The 15,706-nt window shown below is 49.0% G+C and overlaps 1 protein-coding gene across 1 annotated transcript; it reads left to right on the plus strand.

The window, feature by feature from the left end:
- Positions 1–4,470: 4,470 nt before the first annotated feature.
- On the plus strand, positions 4,471–10,524 carry CCDC105 (coiled-coil domain containing 105). Its single transcript, XM_033133911.1, has 7 exons — positions 4,471–5,040; positions 6,213–6,317; positions 8,296–8,494; positions 8,817–8,983; positions 9,122–9,217; positions 9,309–9,422; positions 10,021–10,524. Exons 1-7 carry the CDS (start codon positions 4,471–4,473, stop codon positions 10,267–10,269), a joined length of 1,500 nt encoding a protein of 499 aa, XP_032989802.1. The 3' UTR covers positions 10,270–10,524.
- The last annotated feature ends 5,182 nt before the right edge of the window (positions 10,525–15,706 follow it).

The raw sequence follows: 15,706 nt of genomic DNA on the forward strand, positions 1-15,706 counted from the left end.
AATTCCTCTGTGGCAAGCGCTCCCTATTAATTAATTAGGGCAGAGCTGGCCTGCGGCATCCCCGCAGCCCCCAGAGTCATTAAGGGAGAGGGGGGGTCTCATTATCAGATGGCAGGTTCCCCATCATTCCCAGGGCCCCAGAGGGAGCAGGGGAGGGGTGAAAGAAAGGCTAGGTCCCCCTTCTCCAAAACACCCTCCTTCTTATTAACAGAGTGGCCTGGTATGCAAGTGAAGTGTTTAAAACCACAGGCAGAATTTCAGGGGAGAAAAGAAGAGGAGAGTCAAAGATGAGGGGATAAGTTGACTTCCCTCCAAAATTCAGCCTGCATTTATACTAATATGAAATACTCAGAATAGGTTAAATCCACAGAGACAGAAAGCAGATTAGTGATTGCCAGGGGCTGGAGGGAAGAGGGGATGGAGAATGACTGCTGATGGGTGCATGCAGGGTTTCCTAGTCTAACACGTAATACCCAGATCCACTAATGTGGATGAGCTTTTCCAGGGAGAAGGTAAAGAATGAGAAGTGAATGGAAAATAGAAACCTAATGCATTAGTTAGCTACTGCTGCATAACAAGCTATCAAAAACTGACCCGCTTAAAACAACACATTTATTATATAGGTTCCTGTAGGGCAGGAATCTGGTCATGGCTTAGCTGGGTCCTCTGGCTCAGGGTCTCTCACCAGGCTGCAGACAAGATGCCAGCCGGGGCTGCTAGCTAATCTGAAGGCTGAACTGGAGAAGGATGTGTTCCAAGCTCACTCGTGTGGTGGTTGGCAGGATCCAGTTCCTCACAGGACTTTTTTTTCCCCTCATGGAATATTGGACTTGCTGATGGTCAGAGGCTCCATCAATTCTTTGCCACGTGGGCCTCTTCATGTCTGAAAGAGTGAGGAAGACAGAAAGCATGAGCTATTATAACCTAAACTCAGAAGTGGCATCCTTTAATTTTTGTCATACTCTATTGATGAGCAGTGGATCCAGCCCACATGCAAAGGGAGGGGATTACACAGGGCATGGAGACCAGGAGATAGGGACCCCTGGGGGCCATCTTCAAGGCTGCCTAACTCACCTGGAGAACACTATATTTGAGACAGCGAACGGCAAACAACCAGCCAGTGAAGGATCAAGACTAGAGTCAAAAGGGAAAAGTGTGAAAGAGTACAGGGAAGGAGACTGAAGTTTCAGGTGGTCAACAGTTTCAAATTCTACGTAGAGGTCAAGTTGAATGAGATGGAAACGAAACTATGGAATTTGTCAATTGCAGGAAGACATAAATAACCTTTGCCTGAACCATTTTTGGGGACTGATGAGGATTGGAGCCCAACAGACCAGTCCTTATCCCTCACCAGCCAGTAGAGTCACCACCTTTGTGAGAGGTGACCAGGAAAAGCCAGGAAGAACCTCCTCTCCCAGCCTGGGGCTTCCCACTGTCTCCTGACACCTCCTCCAGGAAAGTGACCTCATTTCTCAAAGACAAAACTAATTCTAGGTCATATCCCCCTGGAACAAGAGACCAATTGATGTGATTATCTCCAAGAGAAAGGGGGGCACCTACTAAAAGTAGGACCTGGTGCCCCAGAAGGGAAGACATCAGGGAACCTGAAAAGGGGTCTCTGATAATTACCTGCCAAGATTTCAAAGTGAAGGGCATTAACATGCAATACCAAAGGAAAAAAGGAAAGAAAATGTAGAAGTTTTGGAAGGTTTTTCTTCCTCATACATCCTGCAATTTCACGCTGTTTAATCCAAGGGCAGAAGTCTGCTCCCCATTTTGTAATACTCATTATATGGAACAGGTGGTCCCAGCAAAGATGGCTGGCTACAGAAAGGAATTTATGTAAAGCAAACTTCGTTACAAAAATCAGAGAGCTAATTTCACAAATATTATTCCCCATTGACCTGAGTTGAAATATTTGAGCTTCAGCATACTGGGAGGAGGGAGATTTGTATAACTATAAATATATATATGAGGAGAGTATAGGGAAATGGCTACAGTGAAATCAAAACATGTTCAGAATGGACATCTCTGGGTCACAAAATTACAGATGATTCTCTCTTCATTATATTTTTCTGTGTTTTATACAATGTGTATACATTACTTTCATAGCATAAAAACTGGCTTACTTATTAGCTTAAAAGAGGTATTTGAATTTGAGGAGTAGTGAAAAATTTTCCCACACTTGGCTTACGTATATAAATGTTTCTGTAGCATTTTTGGAGCATCATTTCTGTTCAGCCACATGTAGTTAATTAAATCTCTTGGAGACTGAGAGTTAATTCCAGCCCTATTAGGGTTTCTTCCAGGCACCTTGCTGTTTTAGTCTGTTTGGACTGCTATAGTACAATACCACAGACTGGTGGCTTATAAACAACAGAAATTTAATTCTCACAGATCTGGAGGCTGGGAAGTGCAAGATCAAGGTGCCAGCAGACTTAGTCACCTGGCTCATAGATGGCCATCTTCTCACTGTCCTCACATGGTGGAAGGGGCGGGTGGTGGGGGTTCTCTGGGGTCTCTTTTATAAGGGTGCTAAACGCATTCGTGAGGTTTCCACTCTCATGACCTAATCACCTCCCAAAGGCCCCAAGTACATTGGGCATTAGGATTTAATATGAATTTGGGAGGACACAAACCTGCCAAAGCAGGCTGTGACCAGCAGAGCAGAAGATAGTTCACCTATTCCTCAAACCCAGGTATATGCGTCAGGCTAGAGAAAAAATGTCCAAAATGGGCCCTCAAAGCCAGGAATTAGAAGTAAGTTTTAAAAGTCGATACAGTCAATTGGGTTAGGAGATGAAAATGAGGAGATGTTGGTAGACTGAGAAAAGAGCAGTAGTATGTACCGATTTCAATACTCAGACAATGGTGTATATACTAGGAGCGTGTTAGCATGAATAATTTAAATCAATTAAAAGCCAGAATGGCACAGACCACACCTCCACCCATAGCCCTGATGAATTTCACCGAAGACCTATGTTGGAACAAAACTCCCACGTGTGTAGGTCTGACATAAGAACACAAAGTAGTTTGGCACAAACACTACCCACTAGAGGTGCCCCAGACATTAGGCAGCGAACCAAGCCAGTGAAATCCTCTGCCTGGGAAAATGGAAGCACTAAATGAACAAAGCAGAGGTGGATGGTTGAGTGCAGAATGCTGCCCCAAGTGAGCTGTCTCCCTGGTTCTTTGTAAAACCCTCTCTGCATCTCCTAGTATTAGAAAAGCTCATTCATCTATTCATTCAATTAATAAAAATGAAAAGTAAACACTTGCGTAGTGCTTACTCTATGTCAGCTACTGTGTAAGCTCTTTACTCATGTTAACTCATTTCATCCATGCCACAGTCCTATTATCCTGGCTGATGCAGGAGGAAACGGAAGCACAGAAAAGTCAAGTGACTTTCCCAAGACCACGCAGATTGCAAGTGTCAGAATCATAATTCAAACCCACGTTGTCCAGCTCCAGAATCTTGACCATGGTTTGAGGCACCTACTAAATGCCCAAGTAAAGACAGAAAGGAAATAAGGTGATATGATGGAGATTTATGGGAGAGGGAGGAAGGGCAGTATCCTGTTTTCTTCCCCAGACTCTGACCTGCTCCCTATGTTGGAGGAATTCCCCATCATATGAGTCTCAGTAGGAAACAGTCTTTCTTACACCATCGAAGTGGGAAGTTCAGACATGACTCACATTATCTGCTTCCTTTGCAGCTAGAGCACGGCCAGGTGACACAGACTCAGCCAATTACTAGGTGCAGCCACCTTAGACGCTGGGGACCAAGGAGACAAAGACGCAGGTACCACAGGGAGCTAACTCAGTTGCTGCAGTAGCAGTGACATTTCCAGGGAAAGCAGATGCAGCTAAGAGTTCTGCAGGAGCAGCCACGTTGTTCTCAAGGGCCATCCCACGTCTGCAGTTTGGGACCATAGTTCTGACTGTCAAGTCATCTGTTCTGTTTCTTGCGCTAAAAATCCTGAGTGGTGAGAGAAAGTGGGGCTTCGATATAATGCTAAGGAAAGACCCTTTCAAGATGGTGATATTTAAGCTGGGGTCTGAAGACTGAAAAGGAGCCAGCCATGGGAACAATGTGGAAAGGAGTATGCCACGAAGAAGAAACAACAAATCCAAAATTTTGAAGTGGGAAAACTGCTTAGCGTGCTGGAAGAAGGTCCGCGTTGCTGGAGGGGAAGAAGCAACAGTGAGAGGTGGGCTTGATGAGGTCCGCTTTCTCAAGGAGCCGTGATTCCAAGCCACCTCTGCAGAGCTCCAAAGACTCTATCTAATGCCTCCCTGTCGCCTTTCCCCTCCCCCACCTCTGGAACTCTGCGCTCTTGCCACCGTTGTCATGGTGATGGGCCCATTGTTTCACTCATTCTTCAGGCCAGGAAGGAGGTGCAGGTGGTTGGGGGACCCTGCCTCTTCTCCTGGAGGACCCGAGCCAGGCCGGGGCACCAAGCAGGGACCATGCCAGTGTTGATACCGGCGGTTGAGCACAGCCAGGACACGCGCGTCGGGGCTGAAGCATGGCACCAGGAGGCCCGGGCCAAGATTCAGAAGGCTCGCCAGGCGACTAAGCGCTGCGCGCAGGAAGCCGTGACCATGTGGCAACCAAAGGACAGCGGGCTGGATCCACACATGGCGCGCCACCTCCGCCGGGCCGCCTACATTCGGCCCTGGCGCTTCTGCGTGGAGATGCTCAAAGGCGGGGGTACGTTGGAGAAGCCGCCACCTGGCGAGGGTGTCACGCTGTGGAAGAGCAAGATGAAGCCGCCTGTCTGGCACTCACGCCTCCCCCTGCCCCTGAACCGCGACGTGCTCGCCCTGAAGACAGCCGAGTTTGTGCACACACACACGCGTGGGGCGCGCCTCACCGCCGCCCGCCTGGCCCACGCGCAGCAGCAAATCAATGGGCAGCTGCGGCGGCTGCAGCGCCAGCGAGAGGCTACGGACTACAGGCTCAGCGAGGTGCGAAAGGGCCTGCTGATCAACCAGCAGAGCGTCAAGCTTCGGGGCTACCGACCCAAATCTGAGAAGGTGGGACCACTCCCCCAAGTCTGGTCATCAAGACGGAGGCCTTCACTCAGCCTGGGAAAAATCCCACCCTGTAGAGAGAACACCCCTGACAGGCCCCAGTTCCAGAAAGGGCACAAGAAGATGAGGACACCCCCCAGATGAGGTGCCTCTGTGGCCAGCCCCAGAGAGGGAGAGCCCCCCCACTGTGGGGATGAGATCCTCAGCCCCCTTGCCCCAGAGAGGGTATCTTCCGGAGTCCCCCCAGCCAGGGGGGACCCCAGAGTCAAACTGGATGAAATTCTTCCCAAAGAGTAACACTCACAACTCCCAGCGCAGGCATGCAATCACCCACGCAGCCTCCAGACCCACAGGTGAGACCCTCCTGTGGGCATGGGACCCTCAATAACCAAACCCAGTGAGAAATACCCAGCTAGGAAGAGTGGTTGATGTCCTGGTTCCAACCCATGAAACCCTCCTCAAAATGTTAAAAAAAAAAAAAACACAAAAAGCAAGCCTCCTCTCAGCCTCAGGGAGTGAGAGCCCCTCCCCAGGACGCGCATGGGGAGACAAAGGAACAGGTCCTGTCTACAGGTTGAGACCTTCAGACTCCCTGCGCCTATGTCCAGGAGTTAAGCCCCCAGCCAGGGAGAAAGAGTGACACCCCTAGTCCCAGTCCTGTGAAATCGTCCCCCAAAAGTGAAACCCTAGACCCCCACTCCAAATGGGGGAACATTCCAGTCTTCCTGGGGAGGGATGAGAGCCCACTCACAGCGTGAGATTTCTAGTTCTAGGCCCCAAATCAGAGAGTAAGACTCCCAAAAGGCAAACCCTCATCATCGCTATGTTAGATCCCTGCACGTCTAGCCAGGAAGGTGGGGATAAGACGGCCACCAGCGAAGGGGGACTTCCAGCCCGAGAGAAACCTTCCCCTATGGTGAAGTAACTTCCATCCCAGCTCGCTAGACTCCTACCTGTAAAAGGGAGAAGCCACAGCCTCACTCTCTAGCTAGTAAGGGAGCCCCCTGAAAGGATAAAGTCTTCTCGGAGAGTGAGACCCCTCCACAGGGTGGGAGTGCCCCAACTCCATCCTCCAAACCCAGGGTTTACGAGGTTGGCAAACCCTCCACCACCCTGGAAGGAGAACTTTCCTGCCAGCCCTCTCCTGAGGGTGTGAGTATCTCTTTGTTTTACAGGTCCCTGACAAAGCGGACAGTATGCTTACCTGGGAGAAAGAGGAGTTAAAGAACATGAAGAGGAAGATGGAGGAAGACATGGAAAAGTCAGAGGCCATGCTCAAGGTCGGGAATACCCAGGACGGAGTGAAAGGGGAGGGAGGAGGACCCTTGGCTGCCTAAGGGATGAACCACTCTGACATTGGGGACTGTAGCAACAGCAAACATCTCAACCCACTCACCCACCCACCCTGATGATATTCACCATATTTCCGTATGTGAAATGGAAAAACTGGGGCTCTGAGTGGTGGAGCTGGGCCTCAGAATAACAACGAACACCCCCTCTGTGCCAAGCCCTGTGCAGTCATTGAGTTAGCTCCTTAAAACACTCGTAAAATAGAAATTGTGGTCCCCTATTGGAGATGGGGAATTCGAGGGTCAGAAAGAAATGGCCTCCCACAGGGCAAGGACTAGCCAGTGGCAGAGCTGTGATTTCAGGTGAGGTGTCTTTCATTTTTTTCCAGCATTAGTGAGGTATAATTAACAATTTAAAAAATGTACAACTTGATATATATATACATTGTGAAATAATCACCACAATCAACAGTCAACGTAATTAATAGATCCATCACCTCACATACGAGTTGTTACCTTTGTGTGTGTGGTGAGAACACTTAAGATCCACCCCCTTAGCAAATTTCAATTATAAAATACAGTATGTTAACTATAGTTACATTGTTGTACATTAGATCAGAACTTACCTTGCATAACTGAAACTTTGTACCCCTTGACCAACATCTCCCCATTTCTCCCACCCTCAGGCCCTGGCAATCATAATTCTACTCTCTGCTTCTATGAGTTTGACTATTCTAAATTCCATATATAAGTGAGTTATGCAGTATTTGCCTTTCGGCATCTGGCTTATTTCACTTAGCATAATATCCTCCAGATTCATCCATGTTGTCACAAATAGCAGGATTTTCTTTTTCTTCTCTCTCTGTCTCTCTGTCTCTCTGTCTCTCTCTCTCTCTCTCTCTCTCTCTCTCTCTCTCTCTATATATATATATATATATATATATATATATATACACACAAGTGGACACTTTGGTCAACATTGCTCAAGCAGTAGTTCGCTGTCATCAGAAGTGTCTGGACGCTGATGGTAACCACTTTGAGCACCTCTTGTAATTGCAGAAGTCACATGTGACTTGTATTCATCTTTTGTTATAGGTATATATTGAGTATTACAATTTTAATACAGCTTTTCTTTCTGAAAATGTGTATATGGGTGGCCAAATAGCTCACTTAGTTAGAGCGTGAGCTCTTAACAACAGGGTTGCAGGTTCAATTCCCCCATGGGATAGTGGACTGGGCCCCCCCCCCAACAACTAGATTGAAAACAGTGACTAGACTTGGAGCTGAGCTGCGGCCTCCACAACTAGACTGAAGGACAGCGATGACTTGGAGCTGATGGGCCCTGGAGATTTATGTGTATAAATGTTTTGGCACCATGTGTGTGTGTGTGTATATATATATATATATATATATATATATATATATATATATATATTCAGCTGCAATAGATTGGGGGGAGGGACTCTGAGAACCACAGAGGGTTCCTAATACTGATGAGAGAATAGGGAGACTTTAATGCTAGGAATGGGGTGGGATAAGCCCTGAATGCAAGTTGAGGAGGAAAGGGATGGCACAGGAAGATGGAGATGTAGGTGTAGCCAGTGCTACCTCCCCACTTTACATATTGGGAAATCAATGGGGGCGGGGCTTTCTTGGGGTGCCCGGGCAAAGCCAGACACAGACCCTAAGCAACTGACATCCAGGGCAGGGAAGCTACCACCGTCTCCTACTGCTCCCCCTCCACTCATTGAAGGCTTCTGGACATAAGGTGAGGTGTCTGAGCTTGGACTTGGAAATTGCTCCTTTTCGGCCCCAACAAGAACTGAAGAGAGTCAGGTTGGAGGCAGAAACGTTTTGCAGCCTCCAGTAGAGAAATCAATTCCAGCCACCTCCCCACAAGTGAGCCACCACCTCCTACCAGCTCACTTTCTGCCTTCACCTTTGCCTCTTTCTCCTTCTTTGCCCCCAGACCCTGGCCACTTGCCGCGACACTCTGGCCTTCTACTGCAAGGAGAGGCTCCAAGCTGTGGATTTAATGAACCAGCCACTGACCAAGGTTCTGGGGCAGGCCGGCCGCTACTCCTGGGTGAACCTCTCCAGACCCTCCACCCCGCGAATTCAGGGCGAGAAAACGCCGCCTCCAGACCCTGTGGGCACGTACACCCCAGGTAGGCCCCCACAGAGAGGAGTCCACTATAGTGGGTGCGCACCCCCCTTCCACGTCAGCGGCCCCTCTCCCTGGGGAATTGCCCGCTAGACCAAATGAGAGGGCTGGAGCCAGCTCTTTCCCCTGCGCACTCCTGCCCAGACTTTCCCCGACGCTACTCATACTCGCCCCACTGACAGCCCTTCCCCTGGTCTTTCTCCCAATCCCTCAGTAAAGTCCCCTCGCCCACCGCCCACCATCTCGTGAGAATAGAGAGGGGGATGCAGAAAGCCAGGGAGGGGGAAAGGAGGGCTTGGCGCCTGGCGCGTCCCGCCCTCCCGCAGAGTGCGCCATTGAGCTGTATGAAGCCAAGCGACTGTTGATGGAGTCCAAGGACATCTTGCAAGAAATGGCAAAGAATGTGGAGGACATCCGGAAGAGACAGCAGCAGACAAGCGATCGCGTGTGCGCCTCGCTGGCCCAAAAGAGGCGCGAGACCTTGGAGCTGAAGGTGCGGGCGGCGGGCGCGGCTCGGAGGTAGTGGCTGGGGACTCGGGTGCGAGAGTACCGAGGCCGGAGAAGGGGGACCCAGAAGGAGAGGGGACAGGAAGCCACCGTGATCCCCCTGCGTTCCCACCCACTCGCCCAGGAAAGAATGAATATGGCCTTAGGAGTAATGAGAGGAACTATCCACCGGTGCACGAGATACAACCACGAGATGTACATCACTAGCGACCTCATCAAGGTATGATTTGGGAAAAGGGTCCGCGGAGGTGGGGCCAGGGGTGCCCGTGTCGGCTGGGCCTCACTGCTCCGAAAACACCGCACTCCGCCAGGGTCCTCTGTCAAAAAATCACCTGGAGACTCGAGAGAAGCTGGACAGACCCCTGGTTCGCGTATACCAGAGACACGTGGGAACCCAACTCCCCGAGGCCAAACGCCTCGCCCAGGTACGCCCCTCTCTGTCCCCCTTCCGCGTCTCCCCACCCTCTCCAGGCGCGGCCCCGCCCTGGTAAGACTACTTCCTCAAGCGCACCTGGTCCAAGTAAGAGCCGCCCCTCCCCCTTTGGTCATTCCCTCAATTGCCGCCCAGGACGAGGCCCTCCAATACCGGCATCTGTCTCAAATAAGTCACCTCCACCTCTCTCTGTCTGCCTCACCCTACCCCACTCCCTCGAGACGAGGGACTCCTCTCTCAACCCCGCCCTGAGGAGGCTCCTTCCTGCACCCTTTGCCCAGGTGATCTCGCCCTCCCCTCATTCTCCAGGTGCGTCCCCACCCTCAGCCCTGCCTGCCGCGGGTTCTTTTTCAGGCACTTCTCGCCCCCAATCCCATGCGAGGCTCGCGCCTCCTCAGTTATGCACTCGCGTGGGTGGGGCCCTCCTGCACGCACACCTGGCCCAAGTGTGTTCCCCCCCCACCCGAGGCCCGCCCCCTCTTCAGCTGTGCTCCTTTCACACGCACACGTGACCCAGGTACGTCCGCCCACCTCGCCCCGCCCTCGCTCCGGCTCGCGAGTCCCCTAGCACGGTCCCGCCCCCTCTCCAGAGCACTGACAAGCTGCAGCGCCACATCTCGCACCTGGAAAAGAACCTGGAAGTACTGCTCGCGAAGCGCAAGAACCTCGCCTACAGCCTCAATTGCAAGAAGATCGGGCAGGACGTGGACTACGACGTGGTGCGCCTGCGCCTCCGCCAGCGGCATCCACACGTGCTCTACCAGCAGGCGCAGGGCCTGGTCAACGAGTGGAACCCGCGCACGCCCGCGCGCATCGAGTCCAGCGCCACCCCTGAGTGACAGGCGCACCCCCCCAAACCCCACCCCCGCCGCCCCAGGCCGCTGGTCCCGCGTGCACAGGCTGGTCCCTCGGAGCGGAGACTCACAGCCCTCCCTCTCCCCTGACCCACCCTCCCTCAGAGCGCCCTCTAGCAGAATTATAATTTAAAAATAACATTACATTTATTAGGTATCTATTACATGTCAGTCACTTACCCTACAATACGTTATGGGCCGTGTAACCTGGAAGTTAACAGGATGGATTTGGGTGCCAGATATCTGGGGATTCAGATCCCGGCTCCCTAATTTCAAGCTTTGTGGCCTTGGGCAAGTCACTGCCTCTCTCTGGCCTCCGTGTCTCCACTTGTAAAATAGGAAGAATTATAGCACCCACTTCAAGCTTTGTAAGGATAGATGAGTTCATACATGTAAAGCCTGTAATATGGTGGCTGCCTAGACATTGTCTTCAATGCACTGAGTTATCCCATTTTCCAGTTGAGGAAATAGGCACAGTGAGGTTAAGCAGATACCCAAGGGCACACAGGAGCTTCCTCTGTAGCCCTCTCTAGTGGAGGTTTGTTCTCCGGGACCCCAAGAAGCTCAAGTGGGAGGGTGGGATTGAGTCCCATTGCCCTTTTTTCCATTTACCTAGGGGGTGGGAGGACTACTCTTCCAAAATTCACAGCATCCTTCATTCGTTTTGAGCTTCTACAAAGTGCCAGGTTCTGAGCCAGGCACTGAGAGTGCAGCAATGAGAAAGGCTGACCTCGTCCCTGCTCGCAGGGAGCTCACGCGTAGATCAAGTGCAGCCAGCATCATTCTCTTGAGGCAGCTCTAGTATGGTCTCCTACAGGAAGCCCACCCTACTGCACCCACCCATCCAGGCACAACTCATTCTGTTCTCTCTGTTCTTGTAGCCTCTTAGACAACCTCCCATCACAGAACTCCTTACACCGACCTGTGATAATCATGTGCTCTCCATGGGGAGATTCCAGGGTGTGGCATACAGAGAAGGGGGGGGGTCATTCAAACCACAAATATTTCCCAAGCAACTGCTCTTTACCAGTGGCTGTGTTTGGTGCTAGGGTTACAGTGAAGACCAAAACAGATGTGGTCCCTCCCTCGTGGAACTCACCATGAATAGTCCTCACAAATATTCTTATCTTTGTGGCAAAGCCAACCAGTCACATAGACACGACATATCCTGGCCAACATTATACAGAGAAGCAAATGAAGTTCGGGAAGGTGAACTCATTTGCCCAGGGTCACAGAGCCATCAAGGGACAAAGCAGAACTAAACCTGGGTCTATACTCTCCCTTGCTGCACACTGCAAGTATCAACCATGGGCTCACCATGATATCCACTGGTCCCCAGAACAAGCAAGTGGAAATAGGGTCAATATGCCCATTTGACAGGAGAATACACAGGGAAAAAAAGAGAGCTGCCTGCCCAGGATCACAGGGCTGAGAAGGAGTAGGGCTGAGGGGTTTAAACCAACCATCTCTGACTCAACCATTGGGCATCACAGCCAGCTTCCTTATCTCAAGAGGGACTTCATAGTCGGGGGGTTACCGGGGGCTCCCTGGGGCCCAGACTTCCCCAGGAATGTTCTTCAGTGACGTCCTCCCTGTACCAATCCAGATACCAACAGGAAGCAGATAACACGTTATTTGAGGGAAGTTTAACAGAGATAACCATCGATCCTCATTTGACAAGTCTGTATTTGTGAATTCACCAAACTCACTAAAATTTATTCATAACCCCTAAAACAATATCATGGTGCTCTCACGGTCATTTACCGATGTGCATAGAACAGTGAACGACTTTAGGGGCCCAACGTGATCAAACAAGCTGTCAAAAATATGACACTCCGCCTTCTTGTTTTAGCCCTCCTTTTTAAACAAGCATCCAAATGGAATATTACTCAGCCATAAAAAAGAATGACATCTTGACATTTGCAAAAACATGGATGGACTTAGAGGGTATTATGCTAAATGAAATTAGTTGGACAGAGAAAGACAAATACCAGATGATTTCACTTACATTTGGAATCTAAAAAACAAAACAAAAATGAATAAAACAAACTCAGGCACAGAGAACACACTGACAATTGCCAGAGGGGAGGGGGTTGGGGGTTGGGGGATGGGGGATGAGTGGAAAAGGGATTGAGAGATACAAACCTCCACTTATAAAATAAGTCATGTGGATGTAATGTACAGCATCAGGAATAGAGTCAATAATATTGTCATAACTGTACAGTGACAGCTGGTTGCTAGACTTATTGTGGTGATCCCCTCATAAAGAATATAAATGTTGAATCACTATGTTGTACACCTGAAACAAATATAATTGTATGTCAACTTTAATTTTTAAAAAGACAAACATCTTTTTCGAGGTCTATTTAGTGCCATATTTTTTAGTATTTTTGTTCTTTTCATTGATTTTTACTGTTTAAAATGGCCCCTCAGCGTAGTGCTGAAGTGCTATCTAGTGTTCCTTAGGCAAGAAGGCTGGGATGTGCCTGATGGAGAAAATGCCTGTGTTAGATAAGCTCCGTTTGAGCATGAATTATGGTGCCATTGGCCTTGATTTCAATATTAATGACTCACATTAATATATTTTTATTGAACAATATGTACGAGTATTAACTAAAGCATCTTTTAACAGAAACACACATAAAACAAGGTTATGTATTGATCAGTTAACAAAAATGGTGTGACCAGAGGCTCGAAAGAACCACCCCTTATATTCCCCTAGGAGCAATGGTTGAGTATTTGGGAAACTTTATAGAACATAATGACCACAATAATGAGAATTGTCTATTCGAGGTCTGACAATTAAGTTTGCGAACTTGGTGCAACGATGTTGCTAACCTTTTTTGATATCAGAGGGATTATTCATTATGAATTTGTACCAATTGGACAAACGGTTAACCAAGTTTACTATTTGGAAGTGCTGAAAAGACTGCGTGAAATCATTAGACGACCTGAACTTTTCACCAACAATTCATGGCTCTTGCATCACGACAGTGCACCAGCTCACACAGTACTGCATGTGAGGGAGTTTTTGGCCAGTAAACAAATAACTGTATTGGAATACCCTCCCTACACACCTGATCTGGCCCCCAATGACTTCTTTCTTTACCCCGAAGATAAAGGAAGTAGTGAAGACATTTTGATGACATTCAGGACATCAAGGGTAATACGACGACAGATCTGATGGTCATTCCAGAAAAAGAGTTCCAAAATTGCTTTGAAGGGTGGACTAGGCCTGGCTTTCCAAGGGGAGTACTTCGAAGGTGACCGTAGTGATATTCAGCAATGAGATATGGAGCACTTTTTCTAGAATGAGTTCGTGAACTTAATTGTCCGACCTCATCTTTGCAAAGGTGTAGGCAGGATACATGGATAGCACAGTACCAAAGTGCAAATTATTGTAGGAAGCCACCTTTGCCACTGGTAAGTGTGAAGAGACAAGGTAGTCAGAAGCAGCCAGCCTTGCAATGCTGCCGAGTGGATGCCCCTACCCCCTTCTCTCCACTGGTCAGTGTTCCCTATGGGTCAAAGCCAGAGACAGGAAGCTCATGGGTGCGGTCCATATATCCTCCCAGGACACAGAGCTGCCACCACCCTGCTGATGGAGCCTCTTGCAGGTCCTTCTGGGACTGGGGAATTGTCCCTTTGCTTGCGTCTTTGTGCATTCATCCTGCCCAGAAACCTCTCATTGCGATGTAAGCATTCCTTGTGTGCAATGCTTTACCCTCTGGGTTGAACCTGCCACCCTCATTCTTGCTGACACCTCCCGTTTGTCACCTCAGTCACTCAATGTTCCCCAGCAGCGTTTGCCCAACTCCCTCGGTTGCCTCAGAGCTGAGATTCCAGCTGCTGCCCCCGGCTGAGTTGTAGAGCCTCTCAATGACACCATGAGGTGAATGTCATTGTCCCCACATGAGAGATGAAGAAATAGGTCCCAGCAGTGGCATGATTTCAAAAAACCACCCAGCAAGGGAGGGATTAAGTCTGAATTTTAAAAAGTGTGGGGATGCCCCCGCATGCGGACGGCCACTGCTCCCAAAGAATAGGCCAGGTACCATCCTCCTGAGAATACCTACAGTGCTTGGCAATGAAGCAGCTTCCTGGGCCACCGTCCAGACCTAAGAATCAGAATCCCAGAGGGCAGGGCCAAGGGCTATGCATTTCTAATGAGCTTCCAGGAAATTTGATGCATACTAATGTTTGAAATGTATTTCCTCCCTGCCGCCAACTTTCCCGGGCCCACTCCTGCACTAACGGGAGGGGCCCCATGGAAAAGTTTTCATTTTAATCTCTTTTAAAGTCAGAAGAAACATGAATATAGAATATTACATATTATTTATACTGCATGTGATATTTTATATTATGTTACAGGTCATATAATTGTATATTATAAATATTAAAATTATTAAAATGATAAAACCAGCCTGGGTTATATTTATCTTTATACCAACGCAGATTTGTTCAATATTTTTAAATTGTAGTGAGATACACATAACAGAATTGACCATCTTAGCCATTTTAAGTGTGTAGGTCAGTGGCATTAAATACATTCACATTTGTACAGCCATCACCACCATCCATCTCCAGAACTCACTTCATCTTGCAGAGATGAAACTCTGTCCCCATTAAACACTTACTCTCCACCCCCAGCCCCCACCTCGCAACTACCATTGTACCTTTTGTCCCTATGGTTTGATTACTGTAAGTACCTCATGTGAGTTCTACCAATGCAGTTTTAAAACAATTCTTAAATATTTTTATGAAGGAGCCCACAGTCATTCAATTGGTCATTCAGGTGCATCAGCTGAAGTCAGCCACTGTGCTGAGCAGTAGAAGCAGACATTTTTTGCAATCAAACACCCTGTTGCTTTTACTCCTAAAAATTGTAAATCTATCTGCTTTCCTCCGTCTCCTGCCCTCCACACTGGTCTCCTCCAAGGAACCATCGCTGTTGCCTGGAGATTCCTCCAGCCTCCGAACCCGTCACTATCCTCCCTGTAATGCACAAGCACATCTCAGCCAGCACAAGTATTCTGGTTTACCGAGCAGGTCACCCATAGCTTCTAGAACACAGTCCCACTGCCTTAGTCCATTTAGGTGGCTGTAACAAAACACCACAGACTAGGTGGTCTGTGAGCAACAGTCATGTATTGCTCATGGTTCTGGAGGCTGGTAAGTCCAAGGTCAAGATGCCAGCATGGGGGCGGCCGGATGGCTCAGTTGGTTAGAGCACGGGCTCTTGACAACATGGTTGCTGGTTCAATTCCCCCATGGGATGGTGGGCTGTGCCCACCTAAAGATTGAAAACAGCCACTGGACTTGGAACTGAGCTGTGCCCTCCACAACGAGATTGAAGGACAATTCCCTGGAGAAACACACTGTCCCCCAATGTTCCCCAATAAAACTAAAAACAAAAAAAGCT

Source organism: Rhinolophus ferrumequinum, chromosome 18, assembly GCF_004115265.2.
Source record: "Rhinolophus ferrumequinum isolate MPI-CBG mRhiFer1 chromosome 18, mRhiFer1_v1.p, whole genome shotgun sequence".
Lineage (NCBI taxonomy): Eukaryota > Metazoa > Chordata > Mammalia > Chiroptera > Rhinolophidae > Rhinolophus > Rhinolophus ferrumequinum.

Bases quoted from the DNA above. Each gene is read 5' to 3' on its own strand.
- CCDC105 (XM_033133911.1), top strand. From the start codon at position 4,471: ATGCCAGTGTTGATACCGGCGGTTGAGCACAGCCAGGACACGCGCGTC. The intron at 6,318-8,295 runs GTCGGGAATACC...CTTTGCCCCCAG, and splicing joins AGTCAGAGGCCATGCTCAAG to ACCCTGGCCACTTGCCGCGA. The intron at 9,423-10,020 runs GTACGCCCCTCT...CCCCCTCTCCAG, and splicing joins AGGCCAAACGCCTCGCCCAG to AGCACTGACAAGCTGCAGCG.